Source organism: Agrilus planipennis, unplaced genomic scaffold (genome assembly GCF_000699045.2).
Source record: "Agrilus planipennis isolate EAB-ADULT unplaced genomic scaffold, Apla_2.0 scaffold265, whole genome shotgun sequence".
Lineage (NCBI taxonomy): Eukaryota > Metazoa > Arthropoda > Insecta > Coleoptera > Buprestidae > Agrilus > Agrilus planipennis.
This window is the reverse complement of record NW_020438953.1, coordinates 198083-217317: the sequence shown is the minus strand read 5'-3', so window position 1 is coordinate 217317 and position 19235 is coordinate 198083. Positions and strand designations below refer to the sequence as shown.

The window sequence follows — 19235 nt, the reverse complement described above, 5'->3', positions numbered from 1 at the left end:
TGATAACGAAAAAAGATAATAACTCACGAATAGATTCATCTTCTTCGGCGGCTGGATGATAAAATGAAAGGGCTAAGGACACTATGGCAGCTACTTCAAGAATAATGAGAGTGATATCCTGTAGAGCCTCCCATACTAATTGTAGAAAAGTCTTTGGGGGTTTAGGCGGAATTGAATTTGAGCCAAAAACTTCTCTCCGATGATCTAAATCTGCCTGGGACCCGCTGAGACCTAGCAGAGATTAAGCATTTTTTTTTTTAATTTAAATAATCAAACTTTTTGGAACGACAATGTACTTCTGTGGCAGACCTCGTACAACAACGCAACCAATTTAACTAAGTTTTAAAATTCAAGTGGGTGACCGATCCTGATCTCTTTCTTTTTGAATATCATCATAAGAAAAACAGGGTAACATTCGTTTTTCCTATATTTTTTGCCCTTATATTACTCTGATTTTAGTTATAGAAAATATTATACTTCAAAAGATAAATAGGAAGTCTGTTATGGGTTGTAGGGTGTCAGCAAGGCCACCGAGAGAAAAACTATCAATCAATCAAATTATTTCTCATTCGAATATTTTATTCTTTCAAATTTTTTTTTTAATATTCCGATTATCAATATAATTGAATTTTCGGACCTAATCGAAAACTTTGTCAATAGCCATGAGTAATAATTCGGAAAATTGCGTAGGTAGGTAGTATAGAGTTTATCGTTACGATCTTCCCGTTTTGTGTAATATGTAAATGCCTACATACTTCGTCAACTATCATATGAGAACACTGAAAACTTAGGAATTGGCTGCATCCGAAATATTCGCGTTAAAGGAAACGGAATTTCGAAAATTAATACCTACACATTACTTAAACAATAAACTAACTAATACCTAACATCTACCCACATATCAGAACCCTTTGTAACTACTTGAAAACGGAATATTATAAATGCTTTGAATTATTTAAAAAAATCATCTACTTGGCAACACTGCATAAACCTAATACCTGAAAGGGGAACCCCCGAATCTTTTATGCAATATTTGTCGCAATTACGTACTAGATACATATGAGTCCTTTCTTATTCAGAAATTCCAATTGGTTAGCATATATATATATGTATATAACTTTAATTTCTGTATACTCTTTTCACTGTATGTCTATTTCACTCTTATTACCTTATTGGTGTCTGTAAAGTACATAAACGATTACACAAGATATGCTGTTTGGGGGGATTTTTTGGGACAGTTATTGGTTAACTGCCAATCCAATATCTTAGTTTATTTTTATTGGCTCAAGAACCTGTTACTTCCCCTTACCTTTTCTATTCGTTACTGCTATGACTATATATTTACATTCTAATTTTGTAATTGGATAATAAAGCAACTATGTACAGTACATATAAGCAATGCAATAACCAATCATTTTAGAGCACCCACCGTCGTTGTAGGGGAAAAACAAGACCTTCCATTCTTTTTCTCCCATACACAAGATAAATTTTAGTCAGATTCTAAACAGCCCACATGTTTAAGAGTACCTTTAGTGGAATTGAAAAGATCGGCAAGTCGATATCCTTATGGACCTTGTTGAAAATTTTTGAATTCCACTTAAAGTCAGATGGCATTTACCACGTCGTTTGTAGTAATTCAAAATAAACCTTCTTTCTAGAGGTAACAGTACATATTATTAACTCTAGCCTATTATTAACGAAATTTTTACTACTGTTTTGAGAGTTGTTAATATTGGGGAATGTCGATTTCCGTTACTTATTTACCATGGAAACGAAATTTTTTTCGCATTCAGTACCTACTTATAGTTTGGATTTTCTATCTACTACTAGGATATTTCTACCATTTTTTTGTAATTTTTGGAAAACCAAGAATTCTGAAGAATCTGATTTGTTTCCAATTTCTGTTTTATTATTTTTCTGAAGAATGAATTATCTTTTAAGTATTAAGTATATACATTATTGCTAAGTTTTATAGAAAACAAAAAACTCACAAACAGATATAGGTTTAATAAAACAAACAATACCTACAGCAGTAACTCGATAAATATCAAATAACAATAAAAGGTGAAACTTTTTTTTTGAATTGCAAAATAACTTACTTAATACTCTACCTATTTATCTTGTAATAAAAAATATCGCAATTCTAAGAAATAAGTATTTATCGGCAAAATTATCAGATTTAAAAGGTCAGAGTTGATTGATAATAAAAAAAAGTGGGCTGGTCCGAAATTCATTGCTTCGATGGATGATTCTTTCTAGGTATAAAATGCGATGTAGATATGTATATAAAATGTATACTTATATACACAGAACTACCTTTGCTTTTTGCCATTTCTCTAAAGGTCGCTCTCCTATTTTTCTCTTTTTGTTAGAACGATGATTAAAACTTTACTTTAGTGTTATTTTCCGTACACACGTTGCTGACAGCAATTTAACGATATCACGTACCTACTCCACAAAATAATGATAAGCAAACTAACCACCAACCACGATTTAAGAATTCAAATATAAGCACACAAAAATAGATTTTTTTAGAAATGTTTAACAAATAAAATTTAATCTTTTTCGAAGGTATACAAAAAATAGCACAATTTTAGGTATCAATGATTTTAAAATACAAATACAACACACATTTACCTAATCTATATACTAACATAACTTCCGGGCTTGTCTGTTACCTGAAACATTTTCGACATGTCCAAACTAAGAAAATAAATTAAATAATCCTCAAGTACATAATGGCAAAAAATTAATAGGTAGAATGGAAAAGGGTTTTAGTTTCTTTTTCGGAAATATACCTGCACGAAAATATTTATTTAATTAATTTTTACGTAAAGATACCTAATCTTTTTATTTCTTAAACCTTACGTGTCAAGATAATAATGTAACGCATTGACGTCAAAGACCAGAAAATGGTTTTGATACATAAATATAACCCCGCTAAATATCTTTCTAAATGATAATTTATGTCAGTACGTGACTATTTCTATTCTGTTTCTTTATTGACGTTATTTATTTACTTTTACCGTTAACATACCTACAATAAAGTTTAATAAAGGATAACTTAAATTGCTCAAAAATTAATTGGTGTATTGTGAATCTAATTTATAAGTAAATAAAAACAAACAAAGGGTTTAAAGATTAACACCAGTGGTAAAACAGGTGACTAAGAGTGTTAGAGATAATTTTATGGTTTACTAGTAATAGTTTAAAATACTCCAAAAAGGAAGAGAGCGGATTTTTTTACTAATGTATATTAATTAATTTCCATGTTAATAAGTCTTAAATAGACTACGTAACAACCTTTTACCAATTTGCATTTATTTTACAAAACAGAGAATATAAAAAGGCAGAAACTTAAATTTGCAAATTTTGTGTGCTTCTGGATATTTGGATACTGAATCCGCAAAAGAACTATTAAAATAAATTACCTTCATTGGGTGACGTGTAGAGCTTTTTACAAAGTTCTTGTATTCCACCCAAGTCTTTGATTTTGTTGACTCCCTCACGACCTCGGTGTTCCATGAGGTCACGCATTTGCTTGAGGGAGATCCCATATTGAGCAGGCCGTCCGTCTATCGTAGCCATCTTTCAGCTATAGCTGCAACAGAAGAGATAAAACATTTTTATTTTCTTTTCTTTTTGATCTCTTTATTTACATCTAAGAAAAATTTAATTTGTAGTTTCTTATTTTATAGAACCAACTGTAAACAAATTCACAAAAGGTATCTCAATAAAAAGGTACGCGCGGCCACTTCTATTTATTTTCAGGGAGAAATTTTTGTTATTTTCTGCTAATGTAAAATCAGTTATCAACAAAAAATTTCGTGTGGGTACTAATATAATTTATTCAAAAATAAATAAGCCCCGACAGGTATATTTTTTTCATAATATAAGCTAGTCTATTGTAACGTAACCTAACCTAGCCTAACCCAAAATGAAGAACCTAATGAAAAATCGTTTACATAAAGACCCCATTTAGTTCAAGAAAATTCTTACGTCGATTTTTTTATTTCTGAATCTTCAATTTAATCTTACTTAATCACACAGCGATTAATTACGTCACTAATTAATGATTCATTCAACCGATTACGAGGTTGAAATTATGGTGTCGTATGTTGGTCACGCAATTTTTTATAAAACTGATTGCTTATAAATTACAAAATTATTCCATTCTGTTAAATAAAACATCAGGCGCGGCAGGCAGGGTGGTGGTGGATTTTTATAATGGCAATCCAATCGATAAATTAAAATTGAAATTGTATTTGCCGAAACCATCACATTTAAAACAAAAAAAAAAGATGTAAGTACTTAATATACTTATAAAACTTGATAAATAAAAAGTATCTTTTTATAAATCCTGTTATGTCAACTGGGTGAGCAATTATGGTAGTAAAAGTGTCTCAAGAACACCTAAGTCAATTTAGAAAAACAATTCTTGTTAAAATGATGTATATGTGTATAAATGTACCTATATATATATATATATATGTTAATTAGGTTAATCAGTTGAATAACCGTTTATTAAATGAACATTTTTTTCAACACATCTATTTTAAGATTGACAAACAATTTATAGTTTTCGTATTTATTTGACTGCAAATTTAATTTTAATTATTAGATCAGCTTTTAAAATATTTAATTACTTAGATTTGAGATAACAGGATTTTAACAATTTTTTGATTTGTAGTCGCTATATGAATAACACCAGCAGCCTTGTCCTTGACCTCACTGGCAGTGAATTTCTTCTGTATAGTACAAACATATAATGGTTACTGCTGAAATGAGTAACTATATACACAAAATGTTAGAGAATTATTTACATAAACAGTCAATGTGTATATAGACGTTGTGGACTGCCGTGAAATTGATCTAAAAATATTTATTTAATCAACATTTTTCGTAATGTTGATTTTATTGAAGGAAACTTATAGGGCGTATTATGTGTATACATTAATATTTTTAAAAACACATTAAAATACCATTATTTTTAAATTTACCTACGAATAAAAATTGTGAAACAAAAAGGCATTTAATTTTTTTAAAAACACATTAAAACACTTTTACATAAATCCATACTTCACATAGAATTGATAACCGGATTTAACTTAATAATTACAGACATAAAACAGCTTATTAGCTCACACCTATTTTTGTAAGTTTTGTGGCATCGTCCCACTGCTATTTCGCAGTTATTGTACTACGTACACGTAGTTGTTACTAGTTTATTACATAATTACACGTTTCTCTTAGTCTTTAGCATGTCATTAATTAGCCGAACGGTAGCATTAGATTGAGAAAGATTACTTGATAACGTCATATCGTCGAGTCTATATCTGTCAAGAAATATAATATTACAGTTATATGTATTATGTATTTCATGAATGCACATGCTTTACACCTCGATGAGTCAAACAACAAATAACACAAACGGAAATAATTCAATTAGAGCCGACCGTAACTCAAAGGTCACTACACGGATCTAATCTATTTAAAGAAATCCAAGTTTAATTAGCACTATTATATGGATACATATGTACATGCATGTTTATTGTATAGATCAGGACGTAAGTAGTTGAACCGTATGGGCCACCACCTTNAATGGTAAAGTTAGTCAAAAAGCAGAACACTAAAACAAAACTTGGCGAATTTTCAACAACGTCACTAACTTTGAAACGATTCATTACAATGTGTTACTTCCTACAGATATAACAAATCCCAATGGCACCATTTTATTCCCTTGAAATATCGTTTTTTTTTACAGGCCGAATAATTAACAGTGCTTGGTTATCATTTAAATTAACAGTAAAATTTGTATTATATATAATTTAAACTTCCTTTTCATTTTTCTAAAACAAAAATTTATATGAATCTCATTATAATAAAAAAAAAGTCTACGAAACAAATTGAAATCTTAGAAATTTCAAATTTAATAGAGTTTGAAAAGTAAAGTATGTATTAGAGAAGGCATTTTAGAGATAGATCTTGTTTGTTTCACATACGTAAGATTCTGTCCAAAGCCATACCTTTAGCAGATTTGAAGTATTTAACTAGTTATTAACTGTTAATAAGTGAGGATTCCTTATGTGCCACAAAACATGGCTTAAGGACGAATACCGAAATCCGCTTTACTAGGAACTCGACGCTCGAGGGCATAGAGCAACCCTAACCCAACTATATCGATCGGATTTTAGGGCTCGCTTTCACCGCCAATACATATTTATGTCGTAGAATGTAGAAATAAAAGGCAGAAAGGCTAGAAAGACATTGTCATAAAGAATTCCATTAGACGAATCAATATACAGAAAGAACTATTTGCAAGGTTAGGCCGTTTTTTGGGTCAATGAAAACATATTATATATTATATGTATCTATATACACTCTATATTAGTACATAAATAAACTTTTCGTCATAGATACGTAATTATTTTACAATTACTATAGCGCAAATATTTAATTTCATTCATACCTTTTCAAAAATAACATTGTCATAATACTTCCTATACATGGGTATGCACACAATACTTATTATTTTCTTCACTATAATAAATACATAAATAGTCCCACAATAATTGTTACATAACCATTTTAACAATGCATGCTTAAAACAATGTGAAATACAATGGTTTAAAAAGTTAGTCGAAAGAATTGTAAAATTTTATTTCTCTACGAGCCATTAAAGATGTTGACCTTTGTTTTAACCCTCCTTTTATTAAATGTATTAAATGATTGTATTTTACACAATATTTTAAATAACCACAAATTGCACTGCGGTTGTAGATTTCCTGTATTAGCATTTCACATTTTTTTTTTAATCAGAATTGTAGTTATATTACTTTAAGTTTACATTGTTCAATTTTGAGTTTTTGTTATTGTCTGCACGTATAAAACGAAGAAAGCTTAGAGTTTGTAAACGTGTTATTCATTTCGCATTCTAACGACTTGTAATTAGGATTTCGAAATTTTAGTTTTAACTTTCATTAACAAGATTATTAAAAGTAGACCGTATCTTTTAATGAAAAATAATTATCACTACACATAACTTCCTTAATTAGGTATAACTCTCTCGCCAAAAGTTAACCATTAATTTTTTCGGTACCCCAAACAACGCATTTTATTTACAGATAAAACGTAGTGGCTCTTATTTAAAACATTAAATTATTAACTCGATATAAGTAGGTATCTTAGATATATCTACTTTATCATAAAAAAAAAGAAAAAACCGACTAATCCATTTGTTTATTTAATTTAGCGTGTAGGTATCTTTTTTATTACCAATTCGACAATGGCTACTTTTATTAGATACACAAAATTGGGCAGTGCAGCATTTTTTGCTTTATTGCGTTTTTTGTTACTCTACTAAAAATACCCTTTGCCGCCGACGTGTAGAGAGCAATCAAAGTTAGGAATGAATTTTATTGAAGTTATGATAAAGAAGCTACAGGACCTATAATTTTTGTTATATGTATATACCTATATGTGTATGTAATGTACATGCATGTTTATAGATAGCATTATTTTCTGAGCGGCCCCATGTGGAACATAAATAACTTCAGTAAAATGAGCTACCTCGAGGGAAATGCTTTATACCTACCTACATGCAAAAAAACAATATCACTATTAAACTGCCGAAAGTAAAACAACAGCGTTTGTAAATTACAGGTACCCAATAAAATAGGGATGTAACCCCAAGTAAAGGTTCTTACATAATAAAACAATTAATTGAAGGCAATACAAATTCTGTAATGTATTTCCTATACGTGTATTTTTTAGGTCAACATGTGAATTTGTTTTAATGAAATTACCTCCTGTACATTCTTGCCCCTCCTTTTAGCCCTTAGCCAGTTTAAACAAGTTTACATTTCCAGTTTGAAACTGCTTTTTACACGAAACACTACCTATATATGTATACATATATTGCTAACTTACGTAATAGGCTAAAGGAAATTTATAAGTATAGGTACGATACAGGTGTATCACTTTCACACTTTTTTGTAAAAGAGAAATAAAGTAAAAACTAAATAATCAATCTCTTTTTCGTTTCATTTCGTCTTTCGTCGTTTATGTTATACATTAAACCTGTAATCAAAGAGGCAAGGCAATTTTCAAAAAAAAAAGTCATTAGTTAATTCAATGAAAATTAAGTTTGCTCGCAACGACTGGCGCACCCTCTGAAGTTATTTATACTGGCTACATTTCTGAACACGCCATAAAAGGGATGTAACATAAATATTAAAGGGGTTGCAGAATTTTATTTTCCTACACCTTAAATCTGGGTATATAATATCGACAAAGGAGTTATTTTCGCATCAGTGAGGTAGGTATTAGACGAGGGTTTTCTCTTTTTTTTTTATTTTGTTTTAGCACCTTAAAAGTCGTAAGCTATACCACATTACCCTTTAAAAAAAGACATGCTAACAAATCCTTAAATTTTTGATACACTTCTGTTATTTATCTAGATAAATACAGATTTATTAGCAGATAATATGTATACAGGAAATAAGTTTTGCAAATGCAAAAAAAAATGACAAAATTGCACAGTTAATTTAAAACTCATTATTAAATTATTGCTGTATGACCAATATTTGACGTCATTTCTTGGTATGACTGTAACCAAGTAGGTATGATTAAATTCCGTTTAAAAAATATGAAAAAAATTTCTACGAAAATATTGCAATTAAATACTATTATTCCATAGCAATAATAGATACAATCGTGTCCGATTTATAAACGCTTTGTATTCCAACACTGTGTTTACGTAAATTTAATAGGTCAAAATAATAATAACAATACAAAATAATTTTACATTTAACTCCGTTTCAAGGGAATATACACAATCAGTTGGGGAAGATATAAACTGTTTTCAATAGTAGAAATTGCAATGCAGATAAAATAAACATGGACAGACTGNATAACTTTTATCGGAATAAGTACCTACGCGTTTTTTAAAACGAGCATGAAATATAAAGATGAGCATTTACAATAAACAAGTTTTTTTTTTAATTATCTGTGATTTTGATTGGGGTCATCTCATTGTCAGTTGTTCAAATGATTTTCGATAACACACTACTAATTATTGTTGACTGTAAGTAATAAAAACTGTTGTCAATTTTCATTTTATGGTAAATGTGTAAAATTACTTTCTGTTGATGAACAGACGTTTTAAGACAAATTACAATATTTGCTATACTTTTGATAATATCCGTACTTTAGAAACGATCTTATTTTTCCTAAAAATCGTTTTTCTGTAAATGCCTAGTGTCATAATTACTTTTAGTAGCAGCAACACCATTTAGGTAGTTTTTTCAATCCATCAGTACCTTAACTAAATATATAGAGGTATATTGTGAAAATATATAAATTATGTACTTCTCATTCAGGTAAAATTTTCGCAGAACATAGAAACTACACATTACAACTGAAAGATAAGTTAAGAGAACCCCTGCAGGTATACGATATTTGGCAGGTAAAAGTGCTCAAATGAATGACCTATGCCTATCCCAAACTAATTGAACTCACAATTTTTTTTAAAGAACCTTTAAATTGCATTTATTAAAAAAGGGAGATAATGTGATGTCGGGAGACAGTTCGTGTTTTAGTGTAACGCATTAAAAACTTAATTTGTATTATACGTATCAAACTAGGGGCCTGTATTTCAGTAAGTAAATAAACGGAGTAAAAAGAATTATTTTGCTATAAATTAGGTTTTGTGGTAGATACTAAAGCTTTCTCAAACTATGGTTCGCCGGAGAGGAAAAAAGCTAGAGAAAGGAAACATGGTTTCATTAGTGAATGAACGAACAATTTCCGGTATCTACACACAAACATCTGGTTTCGTAAATTTTGCTAAAACCATTTCAAGTTAAATTAAATTCTCCCTCTCCAAAGTTCCTGGAAATAAATGAAATTATTGCCAAGGAAGTTTACTTACGAAGAATATTTCAATTTCAATTATCGACAGACTAATACTTATTTAAAGACAACGGTTATGCAAATCGAATTAATTGATTGTTAAACCATTCAATCAATTCAGATCTTTACCCTATGCATCTGAAATTTATGAAAAAATATGACACCGTCTATTATTTATTTATTACAACTTGTAATCGTTACCAGGTAAGATAATATATGTATGAAAAGAAAAAGATAAAACAAAAACTATAAAAATTGTAGCTACTTTCATACAATACTCTAATATTAAGTAACTTTATAGTTTAATTCCTTCGGTACGAAGTTATTTGGGATTTTAGAAATTTATTGACGTAATAAAAATAAGGCAACGGCAGAAGTCTCATTTCTTAAACTACCTACCTATACTGTCCATCTTTACCATCTTACCTTCACAGAGGATATCATTTTTTTTTTTTAGATTTTGTATAAACTTCCCATTATCTCCAGCAATACAACAGACCGTATAATGGAAAATTTGAAAATACATCTATCTTAAATAGTAGATGGTATATTTAAATTACAACGTCCTCTTCAATTTACTGTATTTACTAATTATCACACAAATTAAACACAACACTAATGACGCAATTTGCCCGTTATAGCAGTTAAATTATACACAATTTGCGAAATGCACATATTCTATACGAGAAAAAAAAACAATAGAATTCGTTAAATTACATATTTATCTATAGTGCAACAATTAGAAGAATTAAACAGTTTAATATTTTGTAAAATAACGTAATTTTTGGCTTTGAAAGTTTTGCTGTACCTAGCATCTTTCATTTACAGCTTCAAAAATAATTCAAAGCCAAATAATTAATTATAACTACTTTAGAAGTTTAACAGAATTTTATAAATGTACCTAGTTGGCAAAGCAGTTTGAGGTTAATTAGAATTTAAAAAAAGAACACAGATTATATAAGTGACATAAAAGAAGAGCCCGCGGCTCTATTCTATTTAAGGTACCTACTAAAAATACGTCTACTATCGATGATATGCATTTATTTGATAAAACGACCGAAATTAAAAGTAACTCAAGTTAGAAAACTACATAAACAAATTCGAAGTAGTTTTTTTATGTTGAACGAGGTGGCACAGGTGAAATAATTTAAGGTTTACAGTATGCAGATTGTACACTTAATGTATACACATAAAACTGAAATGAACACTTTGTATTTCTAGGTCGAAACATAAACTCAAACTTGATTTAATTTTATTCTGTTCTATTTTATTTAATCCGCATAAATTTTTTATGGCGCTCTGAACTTAAATTACAATGCATTCGGCGGCATTCTCCTCTTTTTATGTAATGAAAGATACTCCAACTTTATGATCGTAAAAAATTTATATTTTGCAACTACCTAGATAGAAACACTGAAAAACATTTAACGCCATTACCTGTGTATTGTAAACTGCTGTTCAACAATTATTATTATTTCCTGGACCCTTGGAGCCCTTACCCCGTCTGTCTGCCCCTCAAAGGATACTGACCCAATTGATTTAATTGAATGCTGACCTGTGTATTAGGTAAAATACAAACCTTAAAAAAAATAAATAATTTTTTTTGTTTAATGTAGAAAGGTGTATTTAATTATACATGTATGAATGATGTATTTTTAATTCAAAAAACTTCCTTTTAATCTGTAAAGTTTACGCTGATGGCAATGTTTAAATGTATGATGAAATGGTAAAGTTAGTCAAAAAGCAGAACACTAAAACAAAACTTGGCGAATTTTCAACAACGTCACTAACTTTGAAACGATTCATTACAATGTGTTACTTCCTACAGATATAACAAATCCCAATGGCACCATTTTATTCCCTTGAAATATCGTTTTTTTTTTACAGGCCGAATAATTAACAGTGCTTGGTTATCATTTAAATTAACAGTAAAATTTGTATTATATATAATTTAAACTTCCTTTTCATTTTTCTAAAACAAAAATTTATATGAATCTCATTATAATAAAAAAAAAGTCTACGAAACAAATTGAAATCTTAGAAATTTCAAATTTAATAGAGTTTGAAAAGTAAAGTNAGTTGCTTGTTTATAATAACTTGTAGTTTATAATATAACTTCGCTTGTATTTATACTATTAATTGTAAAATACACAAATAAAACTAAATGAATACATAAACAAAATAAAAAGCAATCTCCAATAATAAGAACGACAACTTATTACAAACGCCATTCAAAAACTAGGTAGGTACTGACTACTGATTTACAATTAATTATTTTCTACCGCAAAATCACTAATTCGAAAGAACGGCTTTGTTGTGATAAGAAATATCTATATGCATACTAAAACAAACGATGATGATGATTCATTTCGTCACAAACATAGTTTATCTCTTTTAATAGTATAGCAGTTGTCATTTCATTATATTCAAAGAAAATGATGATTAAAAAATGGGATCAACAACAATATTGTATATGGACGTCGATAAATATGTAATGATTAAATAACATACTTTCTATGTACATAACTATCGCAATAATTTCAAAAGTTTAGAGAATGAAATACGTTTTTTTTTTTAATTTCCAATAAGTATAACAAAAACATTTTAATTCAAATATTTGCAAAAACAAACTAGGAATTCGATTTACGTATTATTAATTAATGAAGCAACCGAAGCGATGATTAATAGAGCGTTGTTCCTATGGGCGATTTCAACACAATGCATACAAAACGGAAGTAGGTACCTATATACATAATTGCAGTAAATGGTATATAATTATATGTACGTAGTGAGCGCAAAAATATAAATAGCACACGCATATAAGAATCAAAAAAAAAAAAAATTTACCTGCACAATGTATAAGTTGTCGACTGTATTTAGACACAACACCACATCTTAGTCTTTATATAAAACTAATGTCTGTAACTTGGTGACGTATCTATATGTTAATATTGTTACCGGTACCGGTGTAGGAATTTAATTGATGACTAAATTTATTACTGGCGTATTTCGTTAAAAAGGGGTTACATTTTCTTAAAGAAAAATATAACAAGTGCGTAAAGCAGTCACACCCTTGAAATGTAAATTGGTGAATACTCCACACCGAAAGCAGAGAATTAAAATAAAACTTAGCTAACAAGCGGAGTTTAGTTCAACACCAATAACCGATAAGTACCTATAGGTATTTGGAAGATCAGGAAACGTACTGATATTATTCAACTAACTAGGTACGGGAAGAAATTGATGATAAACGGTTATATTATTAGTGCAAAATACACGTACACCTGTATTACTAGCAACAACACGATAGACTTGTATATCCAAGATAACATTAAACTATTGAGGTTATTTATAATGCATGCCAGTCAGGAATCGAGACATGACGTCATACAGTCGCTCCACACTGACTACTACCGTTCCGAAGGTTCCGAAAACCGACAACGGCACCATGTCGGTTCTCGCAGTCGATCGATTTAGACTAAGTACAAAACGAAATATGCGGTAAGCGTAAGCAGCAGATAACAGAAAAGTTTCCTATCGGGGAACGCCACAGCGTCGCCTCACATTGTCCAAGAGCTGTAGGATTACCACAATTGCAAATACCAAGCAATAACACAAATATTATACATTCCTAGCAATAACGAGGTCGATTCTATACTGGTCATAACCAGGTTGTATATCTATAAAAGCACCGGTGACGTCATGTTCGCGCGTGGTGACAAATATTAGATAAGAACCGGTTGCAGACGAAAACAATAATTGTTAAAACCGCATGGTTTTTTTCAGCCAAAGACATCAAGAGCAGGTTCAACTGAGTTATGTTACTATTCGTTGCTGACCAATCATTAGGTCATCGACAGGTAAAGGACGACCTAATTTTTGTCACTTCCGCACCAACAATGACCAAAACAAATCGGTATCTTTTCCATAGGTAGTTAGGAACTTACTTTAAATCCCGGTCCAATAAATCCAGGCTGCGGTAGCGGTGGCCCCGAGCCCTTGACACAGTCCAGCCTGACTAGATGTTCCGTAGTGATGGTCAAGTTAACATTGGTCGTTCGGGAACGGATTAGGGGGTCTGGGTGCCCAAACCCACCCAAGCACTGATTGTTCTCAAAAACGAGTCCGCACACACCTCTCCGAGCCGCTCTTCTGGCCAGTGGACATGGACAGTCCGATGTCGTAATGCACCCGCCGCACCGTTTACAGCTCTGCTGTTGGGCGATGTTGCCTTTCAAAGCTGTCGTTCAATCCCGATGCCGGGACATGCCGTGCGATGATGCCGTTATTACGACTTGCGCACAACAACGCAAAGACTTGCGCTCTAATCGGTTTCGCTTTTGCTGCTTTTGAGTACGAATACGAATTATACAAATTGAAACGGCCTCTTCTACCAGCCTGCGAATACTATTGAGTGAGTGAGCGAGCTCCAGCACTTCAACAACTACGGCAAAACGGGCACAACTGATCGTGAGCCTAGGCACTTACTTTTGCCGATCTGTTCCGCCACAATTTATTCTACGTAAAAATGAGCAGCGAACTAACTGACGGATGCAGACGGCGCGCGACGTCGATGACGCCAGGCATCACCATCGCGCCGACCCTTACTTGTTTTTAGTATTCCGCAACCAACTCCAAGTTTTTTTTATCTTCATGATTTTTTCAGTTGCTGTCGAAATACTAGTTAATGCAGTTCAAGTATGCGCGCTATTAAAATACACAAATACATATCTACATGCGTTTTCATGCACCGAAGACAAAGCATACACATCAACTTACATACACTCGAATCCTCTATTCTAGCAACATATTTCACCCAGTTCAATGCTGGATACCGCTTAACATCCATTCCATATATTGCAACACCCCTATCTAATACCATTATCACGAAATCCGACATAAAATGTACCTACCTACATATGTTATTAAAAAAAATGAACTTATTTGGCACAAACATCGTTAGTTTTTCACAACGGTAAATACGGTGCCTTTAAACATGAAATTGTACCTTTGAATACCTGTGGAATACAATCGGAATTTACAAAACGCTTTTTCTGGCAACATCCCAAAAATTTACCTTTGTAATTAGTAAATTTATGAAATTGACTAAACTTTCCAAGCGGAATATTTTGTCATCCCATAAACGTTTTGGCAATGAAATGCATATATAATGTGTCGGTAATACTTACATGTGTACTACTTTTCGAAATTTAAGTACGAAAATAAATTCATCAAACATTGCAGAGTATTACCTATTCTTAGTTTAACTATAAATCATAATTCAGTATCAATTGTGATTGAAGAAAAGATTAGTTAAAAAGAGAGATATAAAAAAATATTACTTATTATTACTTAAATATCTAATGCACTAATAAATCTCAACCGCCAAAAATAAGTAATTTTGGTGACATGTTCTGATTTATAATGTCATTTAGTGAAACATTTACTTAGATAATAGTTATGTGTTAAAAGGTATAACAAGTAAATAAATTGAATATGTGAATTCCTCAAATAAAAAAGTAAAGAAACCAGTGAAATGACATATTCTTATATTATCTCATTTCTGATAATAGCTAATAAAGACTCGTCAGAGGTAATTTGGTGCTTGCTATACCAATTTTGAGATTTTTTTGGTTTTGCACGTCTTTTTAANATTTTAGAAATTTATTGACGTAATAAAAATAAGGCAACGGCAGAAGTCTCATTTCTTAAACTACCTACCTATACTGTCCATCTTTACCATCTTACCTTCACAGAGGATATCATTTTTTTTTTTTAGATTTTGTATAAACTTCCCATTATCTCCAGCAATACAACAGACCGTATAATGGAAAATTTGAAAATACATCTATCTTAAATCTTCTGAAAAGTAGGGCAACCCTCTTTTTAAGATCTTACCTCGATTTTCATAGCTAGGTATACACAACACATATAGATATATAGGTACATAAGTCCCGAAAAATTCCTTGTGTCTTGCCATACTCTAAAGTCTAAACATTCACAACGAAGGAGCGCCTTTAATCATTATAATAAAATACCAATTTGTTTGATAAGTTCAATCGTTTAAAGATAAAAAAATACTGAATGTAGGGTAGATAAGATAAAATGTAACAAAGTAATTAAATTTTGAAAAATTTCTTAGTGAAACATCAAGATCTATCTATACGTACTTTATGTATGTATTGTTTACGCATTTAGTTTCATGTGATTGCTACATGTGGATATATAGCGGAAAGATGTTTCTATTGTTTTCTTGAATAATAGTCTAATATCGTAACCTACTGTCTGTTTCCACCCTTGTATTATGAGTGAGTCACGAAACAGGAAAATTAGATGCGTCTCTGCTCTAATATAACTTCCAATTTGCTTCACCAATAACGTATCTAATAATTAGAATTAACGGAACAGAGTAAACAGTTCGATTCAGTTCATGAAGGTCAATGATCTAATAAAACTTAGGTATTAAAACGCCAAAGGAATCTTCGTCACAATCGCTAATACTCAGGTAGATATACTACGTAAAAACATTTTAGAAACAAGAATTTTGCACGTATTTATACTTTTATTTTATAGTGGATAAAAAGAGTTTTCTTTTTTGCAGAACTTTATATTAACAGAATTAACATTTTCCGGCTTCACAGACGTACAGTGAACCAGCTTTGTTACTACCAATTTAAATTATTAACTTTCACATAAATTACTGCCATAAAAATCCATCTTATAATGATATAAAAAACATAGGGATATAAAAAGAAAAAATTCCGACAAAGAAATGCGTAATTTCTATGCTCAGTGAACATGTTGCCTTACCTGTATACAAATATTTACCAAACAATTTACCTAGGTTTAGTTGACATGCATGACATACCCTTCTTTATTATTTTTAACATTTTGTTCCCAGTAAAGTTACCTTGACCGTAAATCTGCATAACATTTCCTTGTAGTTAAAAATGGACAATGAATTTTTAATATTGACAAATTCCATACTCCCCATGCATTTCAGTATTTCCCCATTTATTTGCACAAAAAAAGGTGCACCACATTCTTTATCAATAAATTCACGTACATTATGTACATATCTTCGTTTTTAATGATAAAATGTTACGATTAAATTTACCATCAAATTTTTGAGTGCCTTTATAAAAAAATAGGTAATAGGCACGCAATGAAAATAAAATTCTAATTATGAGCCAGTAAAGTTGATAGTTTTTTCGTATAGAGATAGATTGAAGTAAATAAATAAACTACATACTACATAATGATTTCTAAACCGCAAGATAACTTTCTTGTAGAGATCGATGTAATGCAAGATAAGTTTGTTAAACTTGTACAAACAAATTGTAAAACAGACCGAGTTGTGTATAATACAAATAGTTATTTAAAGACTACCTACCGCATTAGTGTTAGTTGCTTGTTTATAATAACTTGTAGTTTATAATATAACTTCGCTTGTATTTATACTATTAATTGTAAAATACACAAATAAAACTAAATGAATACATAAACAAAATAAAAAGCAATCTCCAATAATAAGAACGACAACTTATTACAAACGCCATTCAAAAACTAGGTAGGTACTGACTACTGATTTACAATTAATTATTTTCTACCGCAAAATCACTAATTCGAAAGAACGGCTTTGTTGTGATAAGAAATATCTATATGCATACTAAAACAAACGATGATGATGATTCATTTCGTCACAAACATAGTTTATCTCTTTTAATAGTATAGCAGTTGTCATTTCATTATATTCAAAGAAAATGATGATTAAAAAATGGGATCAACAACAATATTGTATATGGACGTCGATAAATATGTAATGATTAAATAACATACTTTCTATGTACATAACTATCGCAATAATTTCAAAAGTTTAGAGAATGAAATACGTTTTTTTTTTTAATTTCCAATAAGTATAACAAAAACATGTTAATTCAAATATTTGCAAAAACAAACTAGGAATTCGATTTACGTATTATTAATTAATGAAGCAACCGAAGCGATGATTAATAGAGCGTTGTTCCTATGGGCGATTTCAACACAATGCATACAAAACGGAAGTAGGTACCTATATACATAATTGCAGTAAATGGTATATAATTATATGTACGTAGTGAGCGCAAAAATATAAATAGCACACGCATATAAGAATCAAAAAAAAAAAAAATTTACCTGCACAATGTATAAGTTGTCGACTGTATTTAGACACAACACCACATCTTAGTCTTTATATAAAACTAATGTCTGTAACTTGGTGACGTATCTATATGTTAATATTGTTACCGGTACCGGTGTAGGAATTTAATTGATGACTAAATTTATTACTGGCGTATTTCGTTAAAAAGGGGTTACATTTTCTTAAAGAAAAATATAACAAGTGCGTAAAGCAGTCACACCCTTGAAATGTAAATTGGTGAATACTCCACACCGAAAGCAGAGAATTAAAATAAAACTTAGCTAACAAGCGGAGTTTAGTTCAACACCAATAACCGATAAGTACCTATAGGTATTTGGAAGATCAGGAAACGTACTGATATTATTCAACTAACTAGGTACGGGAAGAAATTGATGATAAACGGTTATATTATTAGTGCAAAATACACGTACACCTGTATTACTAGCAACAACACGATAGACTTGTATATCCAAGATAACATTAAACTATTGAGGTTATTTATAATGCATGCCAGTCAGGAATCGAGACATGACGTCATACAGTCGCTCCACACTGACTACTACCGTTCCGAAGGTTCCGAAAACCGACAACGGCACCATGTCGGTTCTCGCAGTCGATCGATTTAGACTAAGTACAAAACGAAATATGCGGTAAGCGTAAGCAGCAGATAACAGAAAAGTTTCCTATCGGGGAACGCCACAGCGTCGCCTCACATTGTCCAAGAGCTGTAGGATTACCACAATTGCAAATACCAAGCAATAACACAAATATTATACATTCCTAGCAATAACGAGGTCGATTCTATACTGGTCATAACCAGGTTGTATATCTATAAAAGCACCGGTGACGTCATGTTCGCGCGTGGTGACAAATATTAGATAAGAACCGGTTGCAGACGAAAACAATAATTGTTAAAACCGCATGGTTTTTTTCAGCCAAAGACATCAAGAGCAGGTTCAACTGAGTTATGTTACTATTCGTTGCTGACCAATCATTAGGTCATCGACAGGTAAAGGACGACCTAATTTTTGTCACTTCCGCACCAACAATGACCAAAACAAATCGGTATCTTTTCCATAGGTAGTTAGGAACTTACTTTAAATCCCGGTCCAATAAATCCAGGCTGCGGTAGCGGTGGCCCCGA

At 31.0% G+C, this 19235-nt stretch overlaps 1 protein-coding gene across 10 annotated transcripts in view; it reads right to left on the bottom strand.

Moving 5' to 3' along the window:
• LOC108741823 (plasma membrane calcium-transporting ATPase 2) overlaps positions 1-19235 on the bottom strand; it is a 38126-nt gene that overhangs the window by 13987 nt on the left and 4904 nt on the right. For 6 of the 10 annotated variants that reach the window (XR_003231203.1, XM_025974873.1, XM_025974875.1 and 3 more), the window contains exons 1-2: positions 3432-3588; positions 28-231 (exon numbers count right to left, since the gene is read on the bottom strand). Coding sequence is in view for 9 of the 10 variants with exons in the window: in XM_025974873.1 (XP_025830658.1) it covers positions 28-231; positions 3432-3588 (361 nt within the window). In the remaining variant the exon portion in view is untranslated. Of the gene's footprint in view, positions 1-27; positions 232-3431; positions 3602-12759; positions 13511-13859; positions 14386-19235 lie in introns of those variants that run through there. The other 4 variants (XM_018476758.2, XM_018476761.2, XM_018476759.2 and 1 more) reach the window with 3 other exon arrangements.